At 47.7% G+C, this 21259-nt stretch overlaps 4 protein-coding genes across 7 annotated transcripts; 3 read left to right on the top strand and 1 right to left on the bottom strand.

The window, feature by feature from the left end:
• Window positions 1-4691: 4691 nt before the first annotated feature.
• LOC4324803 (laccase-8) lies at window positions 4692-7427 on the top strand. The gene is made up of 6 exons (XM_015776768.3): window positions 4692-4864; window positions 5057-5208; window positions 5412-5659; window positions 5773-5895; window positions 5985-6905; window positions 7031-7427. The coding sequence occupies exons 1-6, from the start codon at window positions 4778-4780 to the stop codon at window positions 7162-7164; spliced, it is 1665 nt and encodes a 554-aa protein (XP_015632254.1). The 5' UTR covers window positions 4692-4777; the 3' UTR covers window positions 7165-7427.
• Window positions 7428-10072: 2645 nt separating this feature from the next.
• On the top strand, window positions 10073-10999 carry LOC4324804 (heme-binding-like protein At3g10130, chloroplastic). The gene has a single exon (NM_001428159.1). It carries the CDS (start codon window positions 10180-10182, stop codon window positions 10828-10830), a length of 651 nt encoding a protein of 216 aa, NP_001415088.1. The 5' UTR covers window positions 10073-10179; the 3' UTR covers window positions 10831-10999.
• A 373-nt stretch (window positions 11000-11372) lies between these two features.
• Window positions 11373-17573, top strand: LOC4324805 (fructokinase-like 1, chloroplastic). Of its 4 annotated transcripts, none has more exons than XR_001541342.3 (4): window positions 11373-12324; window positions 12713-13531; window positions 16564-16598; window positions 17025-17573. XR_001541342.3 is itself a non-coding variant. In XM_015761278.3 (2 exons), the coding sequence occupies exons 1-2, from the start codon at window positions 11422-11424 to the stop codon at window positions 13403-13405; spliced, it is 1596 nt and encodes a 531-aa protein (XP_015616764.1). In that variant the 5' UTR covers window positions 11373-11421; the 3' UTR covers window positions 13406-13654. The 4 variants fall into 4 exon arrangements, 1 of the variants encoding a protein (XP_015616764.1); XR_010737699.1 differs by lacking the exon at window positions 17025-17573 and adding an exon at window positions 14591-14798 and having other exon boundaries at window positions 16564-16982; XR_001541340.3 differs by lacking the exon at window positions 17025-17573 and having other exon boundaries at window positions 16564-16982.
• On the bottom strand, window positions 14027-18468 carry LOC4324806 (O-fucosyltransferase 19). Its single transcript, XM_015761265.3, has 8 exons — window positions 17680-18468; window positions 16304-16373; window positions 16147-16217; window positions 15960-16048; window positions 15733-15865; window positions 15405-15634; window positions 14831-15307; window positions 14027-14761 (listed from the first exon to the last, which is right to left on the bottom strand). Exons 1-8 carry the CDS (start codon window positions 18127-18129, stop codon window positions 14557-14559), a joined length of 1725 nt encoding a protein of 574 aa, XP_015616751.1. The 5' UTR covers window positions 18130-18468; the 3' UTR covers window positions 14027-14556.
• Between the last annotated feature and the right edge of the window lie 2791 nt (window positions 18469-21259).

Below are 21259 nucleotides of genomic sequence, written 5' to 3' on the forward strand. Positions count from 1 at the left end.
CGGCCGAATTACGTGTGTTAAACCTATTCATGCAATATTTGCGGAAAAGAAATACTTATATTTAAATTATAGGTGCAAAATGTTCAAAGGTGACTTGCCTTGCTCGAGATCTTGAGCTTGATCCTCGAAATCCTCGCGCTGTGGGTCTTCGGGCTCCGAAACTACACGCGAAACGGGACAACTCAACAAACGGTGAAAATAAAGCCGTATTATTGACCTCTAAGCGTGCCATTAGATAGATCTCGAGACTTGAGGATTTTTGGAAGTTGAACAGAGTCAAACGGATGTACAGTTGAGAAGTTATTGAATTTCTAAGATTATTGGATTTTTGGTCTAAAGGAAAAAGGATTTAATTAAACCCTTTTGAAAAAGAAAAGAAGGAGGAAGGGAGTTTAGACTTCCCTCGGGATAGCCGCGGCCCGAGAGGAGAGAGCGGCTCAGCTGAGCTAAATGGGCCGGCCGGCCCGAGAAGGCGGCCCAAGGGCACGCGCAGGGAGAGAGGGAGGGGGAACCGGTGGGCCGGGTCCACCTCGCGTGGTCCCGAGTGGGACCCGCTTGTCGGCGGCTCGGCTCACCAAGAGTGAGGAGCACGCGACGCGGCGCTAGGGTTTGGAGGGGGCGCGGTGCACGCGCGCGGCTCGCGGTGGGATGCGGATGCGGCGGGCCCACACGCAGCCTCACGGCTCGCAGTGGACCGCGCGCACGAGCGGGGCGGAGGGGAGCGGCGGACCGGGGTCATCTTGACCCGGTCGCGGCCGAGGTGGCGCCGAGGTGGCGCCTACGTGGCCGCCACGCGGACCGGCGAGAGGAAGACGACGACGCGCCCGCGAACGGACGGGGGACGGCGGCGGCGAGCGGCGGGGCGATATACGGCGATGCGGGCGAGGGCGAACACACCGGGAGGTAGCGCGAGACTAGAGGAGACGAGCTAACTGCTCGGATTCGCCGGAGGGAGTGCGACGGCGGCGGATTGCGGCGGTGGCAACCGGCGGCAAGAGAAGGGGGAAATGGCGACGGCGCGACGGGAGTTCGATTCCTTCGCACTAGAGCATCTACGCGACTCCGGGAATCCATTCCTTGTGCCGGATTAGGAGGAAACGCACCGAGGGAGGCCGGCGACGAGAGGCGCTACCGAGCTCGGGCGGCGACGGCGGTGAGCACACAGCGGGCGGTGGCAAGGCTTGGGGCGGCGCCAGCTGACTACGGGGGTCTACTCGTGCTACTACCGAAAGCTAGGGGCAGGAGGAGGAACGAGGAGGGAGAACGGGGAGTGCACTACCGCGACGAGGTGAAGGGCGCAGTGACGATGGCTGACGGCGCGGGGCGTGATCGCTCCGGCCTCGGGCCGGGGAAGAGGAGGAAGACGTGCGCCCGGAGTCCCCTTCCGTTCCTAGCGCGCACTGGCTCCTCCGGCACACGCGACGGCGGAAGGCGACAGCAAGCAGGGCACGGGCGAGGCGGCAATGGCTCGGCGGCTTGGAGCGAAACAGGGGAATCGAGCGAGAGGGGGAGGGGCGGCTTTTATGGGGTGGTTATGTCGGTTTGGGAGGAGAGGAAACCGACCTCGAGCGGTACTGGGGCGAGGGAGCTTCGAGGGGAAGGAACGGGCTCACGGGCGCGGGGTCAAACGGCATGGGCGATGGCTCGGCGTCAGGCGCTCCTCCCTGCCCATGGCGCTGGAACCAAGCGGGAGAAACAGAGGCCGGGCCGAGTGAGGAAAGGGGAAAACAGAGGGGGAGAAAGGGAGCTCGAGCCATGCCGATTTGGGAAGGGAGAGAGATGGGAGCGGGAGGCGCTGTCTCCGGTTTTTGGACGGATGCAGGTGGAGCGGCTCGGGCACGCGCGCTGGCTCGCGGGGCAAGGCGCGACGCAAGCGGCGCAGCGCGGTAGGGCGCGGGGCCGGACGGCGTAGGCATGGGTAGCAGGTGGCTGACGACGGCGGCGACCGCGCGGGCGCACGCGTGAAGCAACGGCACGCGGATTCGAAATTGCGGGTGGGGAGCTCGCTGGGGATGGAGCGGGGAGAGAGAGCGAGAGAGGGGAGAGCGCTCGGCTCGGCGCACGCGCACACGCGCGTGCGGCACACGGGCAGAGCGAGGGAGAGAGAGACGGAGCTGAGGGGGGGAGAGAGAGCGGGCTGAGAGAGAGAGAATCGGCCCACCAAACGACGGGGAGGCATTTTAGACTTTTGCGGAGGAATTTGATTTGGGAAAGATTTGGATTCGGGATTTGAATTTGACGATAGATCGGGGATTTTGAGATCCGGAATGGCACGGATGCTTGACAACACTCAAAGAACAAATTTTGCAATTAGGGTTTTTAAGAATTTAATTTTCCCGCTAGGCGCCACGACGGAACGGGCGCTATAGGATGTTTAACTTTTTTTCCTTATCAAATTTCCAAATTTATACAAAAATATAGTAATATTTTCAACACAAAACAAACATATTATCAAAATATATTCAATGCTAGATTTAATGAAACTAATTTGACAAAAATTAAATATTGAAATTTTTTCTATAAATTTGGTCAAACGTAACAAAGTTTGACTAGAAAAAAAGTCAAACGACTTATAATATAAAACAAATGGAGTATTATATAGATATAGTATAGTATTCATGCCATGTAGGCATGCATGGTGAGTATTCTAGTCCAAACATTTAAATATAGAGTTTGTTCTTTTTCTAATGCTACAAAAATGTTTTTGTTAAGAATTAAGACCCACAAAAACCAGATGATATTTTTATGAGTAAACACACACTAGGCTTTCCCTGACAAAAAGAACAGCATGTTGTACATTGCAATGGGATTTTGTGCAAGCACGGGCCGACGAATCTACTTAGGGAGCGGTTCATTTTATTTATATCTATTTTTTTATTGGTTGATGGTGGGGGTTTAGTTTTTGGTTTTTGCTATCCAATTTTGTATCCATTTTTTTTATCGATCACCCATTAAGTTGTCTATCATTTTTTATCGGTCACATGAGTTTTTATCTGATCATTTTCTTTATTTGGCCATGGGAAGAGGAACGGTAACTCCCGAAATCACGTGGAATCGCGTTCAAGGGGTAGCGGATAAATGAAATTACCATTTCCATTTTACAGTAGTAGTGATAGTAGTATGTTCGTGCATTGCAATAGCTAGACTAACATTTTAAGGGCCCCTTTATTTTAAGGGCCCCTTTGATTTAGAGAAAAAACAAAGAAAAGAAATTTTAGAGTGTTTCAATCCTATATGAAATTTTTTTATGAAGTCTTTAAAAGAAAGGATTGAATCATACTCCATCTTTTATAATTCCTATGGATTGAACAATCCTATAGAGATTTTGTACGAAATTTACCGAGAACTTCAACCTCTTAAAAATTTCCCTTTGAGTATATCTCTCTTATCTGATTCATACGTTTTTCTTGTGATCTAATCAAACGGTCATTCATGTGTTTTTCTATGTTTTGCAATCCTCTTCTTTATACTTGTATTCTTGTCAAAATTCTGTGTTTTTCTAATTCTGCGATTTAAAGGGCCCTAAGTGTATAGAGAAGTTGAGCAACTTTGGTAGCTTGCATGAACGTCCCATATTCACCGTTGTGTCTATGTTCTCTATGATACGCATTAGCTTTCTTATTGTTTTGATACTTAACTTAGTAACGAGAACTTGATGGAAGTTTTTGAAGAAAGGCAAAAGCTTTGCCTTGTGTATATTAATAGAGCAGGAGAAAAATAAACAAGGGTATATATAGGGTTAGCCGAGGAAAAAGACTACCCCGCAAAAAAGGAAAAGAGCTAAGTGATATCTCCCAGGATTCCAAACTCCTGTAGGGTTGTTGCCTCTGCTTTGACCCATGCTCTTCCTTCCTCCTTGATCTTTGCTAGGATTGAGGACGGTGATGACGCAGAGTTTCGGAAAATTCTTGCATTGTGTTCGCACCAGATTTCCCACGAGACTAGGATAATCATAGTCTTTAGAGGCTTGCGGGGGTGTTTGGGGACTCCGCTACGAGAGTCCACCACTGCCCAACAGAGTGACAAGTTTCCCAACTACCCATCTGAAGGTCGGTGCATGTCCATCTCTGGATTTCTGTCCATATTCTCTTTGTTAGCCTACATTTGGCCAGGAGGTGTAGGGTCGTGGAGTCCACCATTTAGTCAGAACTTGATGGAAGTTTTGTACGCGTGTGCGAGAGTGTGTGTTGTTTTTTAAAACACATGGTACATGCGCAGACACTACGAGTTTTTCTTGTTGAATGTGTCATCCACGTTGTTATTAAACTCAATTATTTGAATTTTTTAACTGAAGAGACGGTACGTACTATACGTGCTAGATGGAGCTTTAGTAAAACAATATGTATAAGTGTAGAAATTTTCTACTGGATGCTCTTGACCTCAGATACACACTTAGAATAATTGATAGATGCTACATCTAGCCAAACTTCTTCCTTTACCAACTTCATGACGTGCCATATACTGTAATGGTGATTTAATCCAACTGCGTTTTCGAGGAAAACAGCATCCCTCCATGGCTCATGCCGTCGCAATCTGATTTCGTTGTTACTAAAGCTCTCACGCCATGACGGCCAAGTGGAATCGGTTCATTAGACTTACGTACGCATTCACGAATACGCTGTTTCATACGTCGTTCTGCAAGAAGAAGTAATAAGATAGACTAGTTCCAATGTCAGTTCAATAGGATGTACTATTGTGCTAATACTTAAGGACGCGCGCGCCATGGCGGTGTGTCTCCTCAACTTTGCTACTCCAGTTGCTACTGAAGACTCCGGCCATGGCATCGGCAGCCATGCTCGTGCCGCTCGTGCTGGTTCTCTGCACGGCAGCAGCAAGCGCGGCCGTCGTGGAGCACACCTTCAAGGTAAAAATTCCTGCCCAGAAACTTGTTTGTGTGCATGTTTGCTCTCTTCGTATATATCCAGCGTTATGTACTGTACTCTGGCTTTCGCGCGCGTCGCTCCACCTGTGGCTGTGGTGCTTGTTCGTTTTGGAGTGGAGTGTTGCAAGGGTCCACGGCTATGTCTTTCTAAGTTCTGCGTATACCTGAATTCAGGTGGGCGGTACGAAGATCACCCAGCTATGCATGAACAGTGTGATCTACACGGCCAACCAGCAGCTGCCGGGACCGACCATAGAGGTTACCGAAGGCGATACACTGGTCGTCCACGCCGTGAACGACTCACCGTACCCTCTGTCACTCCATTGGTAAGCGCTTTGACATTCTCTGAACTTTCCTTTGCCAAACAGGGGGCGTGATCTGAATACAACAGACTGCCAATGTTTGTGGGCCTCACATATCCAGCCCACACAGCCCATAGTCCCTCAATCATTCTGGGCTTCCGGCCTACCACACCTGGACAAACCGGCCCAAAACTCATGTGTTTCCTCTCCGGTGGTGATTGATGCAGGCACGGTGTATACCAGCTCCGGAGTGGTTGGAATGACGGGGCCAACAAGATCACGCAATGCCCCATCCAGCCTTCTGGCAATTTCACGTACCGGTTCAACATCACCGGCCAGGAGGGGACGCTGTGGTGGCACGCGCACTCCTCGCTCCTCCGAGCAACCATCTACGGCGCGCTCATCATAAAACCCAGGAATGGGCCGAGTGGGTACCCGTTCCCTGAACCATATGAAGAGATCCCGATCCTACTAGGTACGCAAGAACTAGTACCGTATACACGATGGAGAGATGGTGGCAATGTGGCATGGTTCATTTTTGCTGTGTGGCTCGTCACGATATTACGTAATTGTTGTTTTCTCTGGCAGGTGAGTGGTGGAACAGAAATGTGGACGATGTGGAGAATGATGGGTACCTGACCGGCTTAGGGCCTCAGATTTCAGATGCGCTCACCATCAACGGCATGCCAGGTGACCAGAATCGCTGCAAAGGTACAGCTCCACCAGCACGTATTAGATAGTTTACCTGTGACCAACATTTTCCCGACCTGCATTTTTTTTGTGTGTGTGCAACACATTAGGTTCCGCCATGTATGAAGTGGAGGTGGAGTACGGCAAGACTTGCCTCCTGCGCATCATCAACGCTGCAGTCAATGTGGAGCTCTTCTTCAAGGTGGCCGGCCACACCTTCACCGTGGTCGCCGCCGACGCCAGCTACACCAAACCATACGCCACGGACGTCATCGTCATCGCGCCGGGCCAGACGGTGGACGCCCTCATGAACACCACAGCATCGCCCGGTCGGTACTACATGGCGGCACACGTCTTCGACAGCAAGACCGTCGCCGTGCCGTTCGACCAGTCCACCGCCACGGGCATCGTGAAGTACAAGGGCGTGCCGAATTACGCCCCGGCGGCCATGCCGTCCCTGCCGCCCCACGACGACGTCGTCACCGCCGGCAGATTCTACTGGTCACTCACCGGCCTCGCGCGCCCGAGCGACCCGGGCGTGCCAACAACCGTCGACCACAACATGGTGGTGACGTTCGGGCTGGACCAGGCGCCGTGCGCGCCCAACCAGACGAAGTGCAGCGGGTTCGCGCTCGTGGCGGCCATGAACAGGAACTCGTTCCAGTTCCCGGATCAGAAGGTGTCGCTACTCGAGGCGCTCTACAAGGGCGTACCGGGCGTGTACTCCGAGGACTTCCCGGACTTCCCGCCGCCGATGCAGGGGTTCAGGAAGGCGACGGCGGTGAAGAAAGTGAAGTACAACGACGTGGTGGAGGTGGTGCTGCAGAGCGAGCAGTACAGTAGCACGCTCGGCACCGAGAACCACCCGATCCACCTGCACGGGTTCGACTTCTACCTGCTGGCGCAGGGGCTCGGCCGGTTCAACCCGTCGATGAAGAGCAAGTACAACCTCGTGGACCCGCAGGTGCGCAACACCGTCGCCGTGCCGGCCGGCGGCTGGGCGGTGATCCGGTTCATGGCGAACAACCCAGGTGAGCCCGCGGCGCTTAATTTATTTTTACCTTACATGATTTGGTGCAACCGTGCAAGTGACTGTCGAGTTGTTGAGTTGCAACTGATTTCTGATTGGTTCCATGCATCGGGGATGAAACTGTAGGTATGTGGTTCATGCACTGTCACTTGGACGCGCACCTGCCGTTGGGGCTGGCCATGGTTTTCGAGGTGCTGAACGGACCAGCCCCGAATCTGCTCCCTCCACCTCCTGTTGACCATCCAAAATGCCATGGATGAACGCCTTACAGATTATGTGCGTATATACAGAGTATACTCGACAAGTTCATGATACCAGGAATGAGATTGGGTATAGGAGTTTTCACCTGAAAAAGAAAGATTTGAGTGTGCGAGGCGTGCCCGTATTCAAATTCCATGTACTTACTGCTCGTGTGGTCATTCTTTTCTCATCCTGCTTGTGTTTAGGACAATCATGTTCGAAGTTCGCCACTTTTTAAGATTTCAGTACTGAATAAAGGATGGGCTTCTGGAGCCTTCCAATTCGTCACTGTCTTGTTACTACTTCCTCCTTTTAGCCTCTCATTGTAAGCTGGATTACTACAATAGCTCCTCATGAAATTTTTCATTGCTGCAAGAATTGGAATATTTGCACATAGGCTCACGGAACGAACTACTTCACCAAAAGAATGAATAAGCTATGTTTACTTGTTGGCATATCAATTGCAACCACAAATTGAATTTTACTATTTAGAGTTGATTTTGAGGGATTCTACATGTAAATTATTTTTCTTGCTTCATTCTTTTTGGAATCAAACAATCAGAACCGAACTTTTCTTTTTGTTTTTTTTTAAATTAGCTGGGTGGCCCGCGCAATTGAGCGGCTAGCATCCAAACAAAATCATATAGTTTTTAAGTATGATTTTATTTAAAATTTATTAAATAGCTATCTAGCTATTTCATTGTCTTAAGACTTTGAAAGACCAAACCTTATCATCCTCGTGTTTCTAATTATATAGTTTTTAAAAGTCACACCAGTTGCTATCCCTTATGTCATCTCCTTCTTTATTTGCTTGCTCGATCTACCACTATTTTCATTCATTCTTCTTGGAACCTTTAAAAATTAGATTTTATAGTTTTTAGAGTTTATTGTCATGTTGGGTTTCATTTTTATAATTTCTAGATGTCCCATCAAACGTTGCCATTATACTACTCTACGGCCCGTCCACGGTCTCTTCTCATTGTTGTCATTGAGATTTTAAAAATCGAACATAATTTTTGTTTGGGTTCATTTTTTACTTTCTAGAAGTTCCGCCAAACCGTCAGCGGCTTTGCTATTGTACTCCTCTACGGCTCACCCGCTGCCTCCCTTCTTATTGGCATTGAGATTTTAGAATCGAACATGATTATCGTTGGGTTTTTTTACTTTTTAGAAGTTCAAAACCTTTAAAAATTGGACTTGTAGTTTTATTTTTTATAATTTTTAGAAGTCCCATCAAACGATGCTACAATGCCCCTCTACAGCCTGTCCGCCGCCAACTCTTTATTGACATTGTGATTCTAAAAATCGAACATAACTGTCGTTGGAATTCATTTTTTATTTTCTAGAAGTCCTGTCAACCGTCGGCGGCTCTACAACTATGCTCTTATACACCCCGCCCGCTGCTTCTCCTTTTTATTATCATTGAGATTTTAAAAATTGAATATGATTATCAATGGGTTTTTTTTTACTTTCTAGAAGTCCCGGCAATCGCCTTACTCGTTTGCTTCATGGCCTGCCTGACGTCTCTCCTTTTAATCGTCATTAGGATTCTATTTGGTGTTTTATTAACAATTTTTATATCTCATATCAACCGCCACCACTCTACTTCTTTATAGGCATGTTACTTAATTTATCTCGTCATGTGTTTTAGATGGTCTTTTCTTTCAATGATCTTTATTTTTATCACAAATTTTAGTTATTTATAAATTGTATTCCTAATTGATATCTTATTTTTATTTTTCTAATTTCAGAATTTTTTAAAAAATTTTAGTTAATATCGTATTGTGTTATTTTAATGTTTTTATTTTTTATTTTCAATTTCAGTTGTTTCAAAATTGTATTCCTATTTGAACTCTCTTTTAATTTTTCTAGTTTTAGATATTATTTTATTTTTTATTCTAATTTTTAATTAATCTCGTATTGGATTCTTCTTTCAATATTTCTTATTTTTAATTTTGAATTTCAGTTATTTTTAAATTATACTTCTACTTGGACTCTCCTTTTTCTTTTTTTTCTTTTTCTCCAATTAATGTGGGAATTATTTTTATTCTGAATTTTAATTAATCTTGTATTGGGTTATTATATAGACTCTTATTTTAATATTCCTTATTTTTAATTCCGAATTCAGATATTTTTATATTGTATTCCTACTTGGACTCTTATTTTCTTTTCTAATTTTAGATTTTATTTTATTATTATTTTGATTTTTGATTAATCTCGTATTGGGTTCTTATATGGAAACTTATTTTAATATTCCTTATTTTTAATTTCGAATTTCAGCTATTTTTAAATTGTATTTCTACTTGGACTCTCCTTTCCTTTTTTGATTTTGGATTTTTTTATTTTTATTTCGAATTTTGATTAATCTCATATTGGGTTCTTATATAGAAACTTCTTTCAATATTGCTTATTTTTAATTTCGAATTTCAGCTATTTTTAAATTGTACTTCTACTTGGACTCTCCTTTTTCTTTTTTTTTATTTTTCTCCGATTAATGTGAAAATTTCTAGCCCCCACAGTGAACATGGTGTCTCCTTTCAAAGCTGTTTTAATAATATAATAGATATATGATCAGAGCCGAACTTTGTCACATGCTCATATAACTTGGTCGAAAGCGTCGAGCCCATTATTTACTGGCCGTCTGGCCCTCATTTGGTCCTGTTATTTTGGTAAAGCCCAAAGTCCAGCCCATGAACTCCAGAAAGCAGCAAAATACCGTGCGCCAGCGGCTCTAGACCTCTAGTCAAAGCGAAAGCCAACGGAGGACGTATCGAGGTTGTTGCAGAGTGCTGGACTTGCCCGCCAAGCCGAAGACAAAACGCACCGCGGACGTGGAGCAACACGCGCCGCGATTCAGGCTCCCCACTTCGTCCACACATCCCGCCTCCTCGCCGCTTCTTTAAACTCCAAGCGGCCAAGCCCACCGCCAATCACTCATCCAAGTATCCAACAAAGAACAAACCCACCCCCGCCGCTGAGATCGAATCCGACCTTAATTTTCACCTGCTCGCTGATCTCGCCGGCCGTCGACCGCCATGGGGATGGTGCTGGGCAAGATCACGGTGGAGACGCCCAAGCACGAGGTGCTCCACACCGGCGCCGGCTACGAGGTCCGCAAGTACCCGCCGTGCGTCGTCGCCGAGGTCACCTACGACCCCGCGGAGATGAAAGGCGACCGCGACGGCGGGTTCACCGTCCTCGGCAACTACATCGGCGCCCTCGGCAACCCGCAGAACACCAAGCCAGAGAAGATCGACATGACCGCGCCGGTCATCACCTCCGGCGAGCCCGAGAGTATCGCCATGACGGCCCCGGTCATCACCTCCGGTGAGCCTGAGCCGGTGGCGATGACCGCGCCGGTGATCACGGCCGAAGAGCGCAGCCAGGGGAAGGGTCAGATGACAATGCAGTTTCTGCTGCCGTCCAAGTACAGCAAGGTGGAGGAGGCGCCGCGGCCGACGGACGAGCGGGTGGTGCTGCGGCAGGTGGGGGAGAGGAAGTACGGGGTGGTGAGGTTCAGCGGCCTGACCGGAGACAAGGTGGTGAAGGAGAAGGCGGAGTGGCTCAAGGCCGCGCTGGAGAAGGACGGGTTCACCGTCAAGGGCCCCTTCGTGCTGGCGCGGTACAACCCGCCGTTTACTCTGCCTCCGCTGCGCACCAACGAGGTCATGGTCCCCGTCGAGTGATACGGCGAGACTCCATTGTTGGTGTCTAGTGATGTACTGATGCGCATGTACTTTTATCAGGGTGTCCTTGTTACTCCTAGGCCCTAGCTATTTCTCTATTTCTTTATCCTTTTGACTTTGTTCTGTACTGATGTATGTTTGGATCAACGAATAATGGACATATCTTGGGAAAAATTTCAGTAGTCCGGAAAAATGAATCAAGCATGCACACAAGAATACTCTGCAGTTCAGTCACGGGCAGAGTACACAGCTTATGCAGTTATGCTCCTTGACGGTAAATTTGTTCCGGCCTGAACTTATTGGAGACGCTCACTGCAACCTCATACTTGAGCCAACGCAACTGTCAAATCTAAACTTCAGGCTGGCCGTCGAGATCGAATTTGGCCCATATTAGTTAGCGGTGCAGCACCGTTCCGTTTCAATGTTGGGCCTACAAAGCGCTCAGATCCATACCCGCAAGGCTGCAACCCAGTTTATGGATTCGGGCGCAACCCGACATCCTTAACGGTCGCTAAACCCTTCAACGCGAACTGGATAGAGTCGAACACCTTCGTCTTCTACCAGGCTTCCCACCGAAGGAGAGAGCCGGCTATGGCCATGGCGGCCTCCCCATTCCTCATCTTGCCATCCTTATTCCCCAAGCCCACCATCCTCGCCGCGCGCATCCACCCCAGCATCTTCCGAGGCCGCCATATTCGCTGCTCCCCGAACGGCGCCGCCGTACCGGAATCCCCTGAACCCGCCCCACGCCGCGGGCGCAGGAAGTCCCCATCCCCGTCGCCGCCGAAGGCGAAGACCACGAGGCGCAGGACCAAGAAGAATACGCAGGAGTCTGATTCAGAGGGCGAGGAGGAGCCGCCGAAGCGGCGGGGCCGTCGGACAAGGAAATCCAAGCAAGAGGCCGAGCAGGAGGCGGCGGAGAAGGAGGATGAGGTCCGGGCGGCGAGCCCCGGAACGGAGGATTCGAAGAGAGCGGTCCAAGATGAGGATGGGGAGGCGGAGGCGACGGGGAGCGACTCCGAAGACGGGGAGGATTCGCCGTACGACTGGCCGCCGCTGGTGTGCTGCTTCGGGGCGCCGCGGTGGGAGTTCGTCCCGACGGTGCGGGTGTCGGACCGGCAGATGCACCCGGACATATACTCCACGTGGCTGCATCTGCAGTGGGAGCCTCCGGAGTTCGCGCGCGCGCCGGGGAGCGCGGCGAGCAACGTGGCCATCGCGCTCACCAGGCTCGGCGGCCGCGCCGCGGTGCTCGGCAAGGTCGGTGACGACGACTTCGGCCGCGAGCTTGTGTACCGCATGAACTGCGAGCGAGTGCAGACGCGCGCCATCAGGTTCGACGACGGCGCGGCCACGGCCACTGCGCGCATGAAGGTCGGGTTCCGGGACCGTGAGGACGGCAGCGGCGGAACGAGGCTTGTGGCTGAGACGGTGAAGAGCGCTGCCGAGGACTCCCTCAGCAAGGCTGAGATCAATGTGGATGTTTTGAAAGAGGTGAGTCGGTGATTTTGTGGTAAATGATTGAAATTGGTGACTTCTGCATACTCCATTGCTGCATTTTTATTTCTCGGCAAGGATATCCACCGCTCAGCTGCGGTACATTGTTGCATTGAAAAACACCGACTCTATGTGAGTAGTGTACTACAGAGCACAATTGCTTATGTCTATTCATTAGTTCAGTTGAACATACAATGGTGCCAAGCCAACCAGTTTTGCAGATTAAAAAGACAAACAAATTTTACCCTGTTATATGATGTTTATCCTTAGAAGATGAATTTTTTATGTGCCCGTGAAAGTAGATTGTAGACCGTCTTTTCTTTATTTATGATTTGATGGAAAGCAAAAAAAAATGAATTTTAGACCTAACGTGCTGTAATTGCAGGCTAGAGTGTTCCATTTCAATTCAGAGGTCCTATTGACTCCCTCAATGGAAAGCACACTCTTCAGAGCAATTGAACTGTCCAAGAAATTTGGAAGTAAAATATTCTTTGATCTTAACTTGCCATTGCCTTTGTGGAGGTCAAGGGATGAAACAAAGGAGTTGATAAACAAGGCATGGAATGAGGCTGATATTATAGAGGTGTCAAGGGATGAGTTGGAATTCCTCCTTGATCACGAGTACTATCAATATAAGCGTGCCAATCCACCTCAGTATTATCTGGATGGTTTTCATCTAACAAGGAACTGGCCACAGTACTACCATTACACCCCCGAAGAAATTGCTCCCATTTGGCATGATGGGATAAAACTCTTGCTTGTGACATACGGAACACTTAGGATCCACTACTACACACCCAAGTTTCATGGCTGCGTGATTGGGACGGAGGATGCACTCATAACTCCATACACAACTGACCGGACAGGTTCTGGAGATGCTGTTGTTGCTGCTGCTATTAGAAAATTGACGTCTTGTCCTGAGATGTATGAGGACCAGGATACATTGGAGAGGAATCTGAGATTCGCTGTTGCTGCCGGAATCATTTCGCAATGGACTATTGGTGCTGTGCGAGGATTCCCTACTGAGAGTGCTGCCCAGAACTTGAAGGAGCAAGTATATGTGCCTTCTATGTGGTGACTGGCGGACTGGTAATCATTTGTGATTAAAAGAACAATGCTCATGATATACAAGTGTATTTCATGAGTGCTGCAACAGAGGTGGTCAAGGGAAAAGTTTTACCAAAACAGCTTACAGGCTTTTCAGGTATCATCCTATCGTCCGTTCCATATTGTTTCAGTGTTCAGTTTTAGTTGGAAAAATGTGTCTGCCACTTGGAGGCTTCCATTGCTTTACAGTTTTGAAGAGCTATGTTTACCTATTGACTTCCATGGTAGGGATGCAAGTGTCTAACCCACTGACCCATGTCACTAAATTGGTGCTTCTTTTTCTGCACACATTTATGTTAGTGATAAAGCTAAATAATCAGAATGAAGTCACAATTTCTGAAATTGACTTAGTTTCACACATTCAAGGAAACTTAACAGGGAATGTGTTTAAGAATTAAGAACAACAGTACTCTGTTTGAGAGGAACTGGCAACATGGATGATATTTAGTTATGATATCGAGGATGATTGATATGAAATGGAGCAAAGCATAGAAATCCAAAACAATCAACTGAACTTAGTGATAAAATGTTTGTTGGCATCATGGCAGCACAAATTCCTAAAGCAAACTTGAAATGCAAAGACTCAATGGAATGAAATAAACTAAAAAAGAATTTACCATTCATCACTTGTTTCTTCTTGGGTACATCCTGCTCTCTCTATATACATCATACATGCCTATCTGAATAAAGCTGCAATTTTGGGATGAATACAAAATATAAAAAGAGGACAGACTGTACATATGGAGTGTGTGAAGTGTGAACTACATACATGCACTAAAAAAGGTATTCTTTCAAGCTATCCCATCACTTCTGGCACATCTATGCTTTGCTGGTATTTAAAATCTTTTTTACTCTTCCGTTTCCTGTATACTTGAATAAATAATCAACTGGAGATGCAGATCTCAGACGATAATAAATGGACCTGCCCCTCCTGCTTCCTTTTCTATGAATGATGGCTGCATACACTGTTAATCTAGGAAAATTATCTGTGGGCTGTCCCTGTCCATTACCAGTGTAATTCTTTGTTAGAAGATTTTGTGTTTGTATATCCATGCTACATCAGGGAAGTGGTTGGAACTTTTGAAGACAATAATATCACATCCTCTTCATAACAAATCAGCGTCATTTAATCCTTTGCATTCTTTTGCACAAGCAGCCTGGAAGGGGATTTGCGTAGAAGTACTCCTCTTGCCTAGGACTTCGACCAGATAACCTCTGATATGGACCCCCAAGTCTGTTTTCATGATGTATCTTCACTTCACTTTGGAACTCATTCCATGTTAGTGTACCTTCATCAAGCTTGTCAATGAGTCCCACAAGCTTCTGCCTACAATCAGTTAAAAAATTCAGCTCTTACAATTGAGGTATAATAATTACAACATTCCTAGAACTGTACCTGTCTGGGTTGATGGTTTTTTGGAATCCTTCAAATCTTCTGTGACCCTGTACTGCTTTAGCCATATTTCCATCATACGTATACACAAAAACATCACTTTGGACGGCTACATTATAGTCCAAGGCAGCTAATCTGTTTTGGTATAGCTTGAAAGGCTCTAACTCATCTACCGTTGCCAGACTATAATGTGTATATATGTTTGGATATTCAGCCTTTAATGAATCCATGCTATGTCCACCATATATTTCACCTGCTACAATATAGATCTTTGTGCTGGAAGGATAGCCCATAGCTTTGAGGAAAAGAGCTACTTCACGAGGAGTCATAGGGCAGCGTCCTTGGAGTCTCCTCTCCCTACTGTTGATTTCCTTCTCTTTCCAGTGCCGCACGTTGAGTCTCATTTCTCTCAGCTCATCTGCCTCTTTATGTGTTAGGTTGTGGCTGCAACCAGTAAATGAGAGCATGTCCTTCTCATACCTGTTAATTGATAAGAAAAGGAAGTACATTACTGATCTGCAAGATTATTTGCAGCAAAATTATGTCAGCTTCACTTAACATTTCCAGTTTCAATCACCTTAAGTGAAGTGCGATATAATGATTGGATCCATTCCTCAGTCTATCTACTAGAGCAGTACTCAGCTCTTCAATTTCTTTGTGGAATCTTAGTGCCTCATAATTTGCCCGACAACGGAGTCGTTGGATGGATGGGGGAAGACCATTGTTAACAATTCGTGAATCTGTATGTGTGAATTTCACAACTTTGGCCTTCTTCAGTGTCCTTGAGAAAGCTCTGTAGTAAGAAGCCTGCAGAAAAGTAACTAGCAGTTCATAACTCTTCGACTGCAGTATATTATGTCTTTTTCTAAATAACTTTGATGCCCACTTGAGTGATTGGTCCATACCTTGGCCCAAGAAGTGGGTGCTCTCATATAAAGTTTCAATCCTTTATAAGCTAGTGGCAAGGAATCCACAATCGAAATGTCACCCTCTAAAGTTTTCTTGAAGTGTTCCACATCAAATATATCTTTGAAATCACTGCATGTTAGGACCAAAACATCAGTTATATATCCCAGTAGTTTCTCTAGGACCCTCATTATAGTATATTTATACTGGTCATAAAGAGATTAACCTTGGATCAGTCCAAAATGATTTGTGATCCAGAGTAGGGATTACTAGTGTTGCATTCATGAGCTTAGCAACTGCAACCATGTCGCTTATCTGCATGAAAGATTTTGAAGCAATGTAAGTGAGCTGGAAGTCGTAATCATCTTGATATGTTTAAAGGTTTTTTTTCCCTAACATAGATGTGTACATACTCCCAGTCTCATCTGGTTCAATCCACCATTGGCATTAACAATTATATAACCAGCTGTTGCACTGTTCATTCCTGGCAAGAAGCATATGATATGTGGTTAAGCGTAGGCACTCAGTTTAAACTAGCATGAACTTGAAAGATGGAGAGTAATAGCTTACTGTCATGTTTCTTCGGGCGTTCAATGCATTTGCCATAACCTTCACTATCTGGCGTCATCCATATCTTCATCTGTTCATTTTGTAGGTGAACTTCAGTATAGAGCTCGTTGATCATAGAATATTATTACTAGCATAGTAGCATTTCAACCATATTTTGCTTTCATGAATGGGAAAAAACAGCTGATTGAATTAAAAAAAAATCTCTCTTGTAATTAGGAACATCGTATATGACAATGATCATCCTGCTACTTTACTTGCAGGTCTACAGAAGACGCTTTTAATTAGAGGGAAACAGGTGATAATCATGTTTCATCAAATAAATCTTTTTCCTAGTGTTCTAGTCATAGAAGCACTATTCTAGCACTTAGTGAGGATATAATTGATTGATGTATATTTCCCACTTCATTTTCTCATCTTTCCTTGTCGAGGGCATGGGACTAGAATTGCGACAGTCAGATTTTCATTCCTATAACCTAATGCAGAGGATTTAGATAGCCAGGAAACACTAGGAACCCACTTTTTCTTTTCATTTGCAAGATTTAGTGCATCTGTTGGTTATTTGTGTCTTGAACCTCTGTTTCAACTTGGCGATAGTTTCAGTGCTGAAACTTGAAAAATGTTTTTTCTCCTATGCTGCTTGATTGTTTTGGCACTAGCAATGAAATGAATGTTTGTGTAACGCTGTGAGTTTCTTCAATGTGAGTTTCTTGAAATGTTGTAGCAAATCCCAGCTTTGAGTGCCTGGACATCAACATCAAGCAATTTGGAAGGGCCTCGCGCTGCAGGCGCCAAGGGCCTACATAAGTGGCGTTAACCTTAGGGAATCACTCTCCCGATTGAATTCTGCAACGGATGACCACCAGCGATAATAACTACGCGAAAAAGAAGAAACAGCGATGTGCTAAAGAAAATACCATTATGCTACACCACGGGCGACAAGAACAGGCACTTATCCATCGACAAAGACACGGATGGAAGGGCTTCCCCTGTAACTTCTGAAGAAGAAATGTCTCTACCGTGTTCAGCGTGTTTCTAAGCAAGAATACAAAAGACAGCTGAGACCTGAAGGCCATGGACGCTCGCCATGAATTTTTCTCTAAGTTCTATACTTCTCTTGCGTACACACATGGTGACATCCAGTCCACGAAGAGAGTAGGTTCCAACACGTCTGTGCCAATTCAATGTCTATACCCAGGAACAAAAGCTGGAACGAGTTCTACACTTCTACTCAAATATATATCATTCATGGCGCGTCATAATTTCCTCTTTTCTTAAATAATCTTGACTCTATCTACCGTCTAGTATGTGCACCAACCGCTAAGCACCGGTTTGTGTGGGATTGATTAACCGAACCGTTAACGGCGATACGTACTTACCGGCGTGTCAGGTGACTGGCGAGCAACAGCCGTCAAGTTCTCCTCCGTCCAGCCCATCACTTCGCCGTCACCGAGGTCCATCCTCTGCACGAGCCTCCCGCCGCCGGCGCCGCTCACTCGGTGCGAGCTCAGCACGAGCCCGGCGACGACGGTGAGGCCGAGCAGGCACGCGACCACGTTCCGCAGCCATGCCTGATCGATAATCACGGACGCCCTCTTGCTCCTCCTGGCCGACGAGAACAGCGCCCTGACACCCGCCACGCCGGCGCCGTGCCCGCGGCGCACTCCGCCGCCGCCGTCGTCGTCATCATGATCGACGTCGACGTCGCACGGGCCGCCGTAGTCGAACGCGTCTCGCTCGACGTCGTTGAGCCGGCGGCGGTGCGCGGCCGACAGGACGGGGCTGGACGACGACGACGACGACGCCACGGACGGCGGCGCCGCAGCCATGGCCAAACCGCGCGCGGCCCGGCTGACTTTTGCCAGACCTAAGTATAGCACCCGAATACCTGATCACGGGGAGCAAAAAGAGGCCCCGGATCAAACAGCCGCCGCGATGCCTTGCCTTCACCGCTTCGTCACCCGCCACGAGCTCGCACCTGCGTGCGCGCCCTCGCGAGGACGCCTGCGTACGTACGACGTGCAACCACGCCCGCGGCACGTAGGGGGACGAGGCGTGCGCGCTGGGGATTTTGCACGGAGGAGAGGTGGAACGAAGTGGAAAGATTGAGGCGTTCGCGTTTGCGCCTTGGGCCGCCGTTGCACACGCACGCGCGCACGTTCGCTGTCGTGTGGGTCGTGGCCGAGCACGTCGCATATATAGGTCGTTTTTCTCGCCTTTCTTTTGCGCGCGGGCGCGACGCGTGTAGATTACATTGGATCGGCGGCTTCCGTAGGCCCGTGTGGTTGGTTGATCGATTTAGCCTGACATGAATTGCAATGCACCATGCCACCACCGGAGGGCACATGCGTCCGAAGGGGTAGAGCGACGCAGACGATGCGGACGTTGAAGTAGCCCTCCTATCCGGGGTCGAGCGGGCTTGCATGGTTGGTTGGTGAGGACGTGAGGATGAGCCTATCCGGCACCAGTCAGCGAAATCCTTTCATTAATCCTCGTCTTTCAATTTAGTGGAGATGGTCCTGCCCATTTAGTGCCATACTGCTGATTTTAACTGGTCTTTTAGCAAGTGGTCTGCTGACAAATCACAAAGTTTTTTTTTTCTTCCATTCGTTTCCGTGGATATGGCAGTGCCTGACTGCAGAAACGTTTTTATAACAACGGCACTGCCAACATGTTGAAAAGTGGTTCGGTGCTAGCCTTCTCCCGGATCTGTGTGTTGGTGTTGTCGGTGTACGGGTGACGGTATATTTTTTCATTTTTTACTGGTTATGACCCTCCAGAATTATAATATTATAATTTTTTCCTACTTTATTAATAGAATTTCGTATCGTTTCGTGCGAGTCATTCAAAGAAACATGTTGAGAAGTTATTATCAGCCTGATGCAGTGGCTCGCAAGCAGGACAGGCTTACGGCTACACGCGTGCGCTATGAATGCTACGTCTTCGTAGCCTCTGCCCTCTTAGTCGTGAGGAATTTCTCTAATTTGCCCATTGATTCTCAGTCTCACCCGTCGAAATGGACAAAAGAAATGCCGTAGTGACCGGGGAACTTCAGAAAAGTGACTAGCTAATAGGCATGTCTTGTAGGCTTGTTACAACGTGTGTATCTACTCCCTCTATATTAAAATATAACCACTTTTAGTACTCAATATTTGTCTTAAAATATAACAACTTCTTCATCAACATTCCCTTCCCAACCAATTACAGCCCTCCAACCCTCACTTTTCTCATCTACCTCCGCTTCTCAACCAATCACAAACTCTTCATATATAATTTTACCTACTTTCTTAATAACCGTGTCTACCTCTAAAACTTCTTATATTCTAGAACAGATGGAGTATATTTTATCAACATTAACACGAGCTCACACGGGAGATTGACTTATAAAACGGTGTGCTGGATTAATTGTCACTTTGTCAGTATGAAGAGATGTAGGATATTCTCTTGTGTTTGATTGGCCTGGGGATTTGGATCAGGTGCAGTCAAGTGCAAAATAAGCAGTAGCAGTACACATCATTGGATACACCCTGGACGGCTCAGATCACACAATGCACTGTTCACAGCACTGTAGCAGTAATATTGTAGCACGGGTCACTGTTCACATGGGTACTATAGCTTTAGACCTGAGGGTGTGTTTAGTTTATGCTAAAATTAGAAGTTTGGTTGAAATTGAAACGATGTGATGGAAAAGTTGAAAGCTTATGTGGGTAGAAAAATTTTGATGTGATGGAAAAGTTAAAAGTTTGAAGAAAAAACTTAAAACTAAACAAAGCCTGAATAAAATGGACGGTCGAAGTTACGTGCAATTGTTAAGCGGATCCCAATTCTTGGCCTGGGCATGCAGGTCGCCCAATGGAATGATGGACGCCAATATGTATCTGAAGTGGGAATCCACCAGACGGACACGATTGTTGGCCGCCGCGTTGGGTCTAGTCGGGTAGGCGTCGCTCTCGATCCGTCCTTGTTGCATTAGGCGCCTAGACCGCTAGAGACGTTAGGGGCCCATACAGCATCATCTCCTGTCACCGAGTAACCAAATTAATTAAGCCGCAGAAAGCAAGCTTGCTTGGTATTCCGTCTGACTTGGGTCCTCCGGAACTAACTTGTGGTTTGTCATTTGGCACCGAAGGATGAAAACGCGATCATTTTTCAAGAGAAGATCGGTCGGTATTCATGACTTAGTCCAAGAAAGGAGGACACGCACATCGTTACAATTTGATAGACGCTCATTTTTTTGTCCAGGAAGCGGAGATGCCGGTCGCACCTGCACCACACAAACCAATCCGCCGTGGATGAAAATTTGCGCTGTTGCGACCACCGATCCAACGGGAGAAGAGAGGCTCGTTCCCCGCGTCAAACCTTGTTATTGTCGGTTTGAGTCTAACTCGTACGTGCGACACGCGTCAAGTTTCCGCTCGTGTCCCCATCAGGCGAGTAAACACCAAATTCCACCCGGTTGAACATATTGTTGGCAGCGCCGAGCAGCATCCATCCCGTGACCGAACGAACGAAAAGTACGATGACCTGCATTGACCTGCACCCGCGCCGCGTGCGTGGGGGTCTGGCTCTCTGCTCTCGTCCGCCACCGGATCGGACGTGAGATCCAAAAGCTATGTAATGTCTCGGCCGCGGGAAAGCCACTCGTGACCGGGCGGCCTGGCAGGAGATGACGCGGACTGACGGTTGGTTGGCAGAGCCACATCACGCTACTGCGCCGCGCCACGGGTGCGCGGGCACCGCGTGCAGCCGGCAAGCCCCGCGTGCGCCGATCGATCCGGTGGCGTGTTTCGCGCCGAGGCTAAGTGACGGACTGGGGGTTTGGCCCGTCGGTCACGCTCACGGTCACGCGACGAGAGGGGCAATCGGTAGGCCGCCGGCGGCTGGTAGGTAGGCAGGTCACAGGGCCAGGAGCCCAGGGCTCTTCACTGCGTTGCCCTGCGCTTTAACTTTCACAATATG

This window comes from Oryza sativa, chromosome 1, assembly GCF_034140825.1.
Source record: "Oryza sativa Japonica Group chromosome 1, ASM3414082v1".
Taxonomy (NCBI): domain Eukaryota; kingdom Viridiplantae; phylum Streptophyta; class Magnoliopsida; order Poales; family Poaceae; genus Oryza; species Oryza sativa.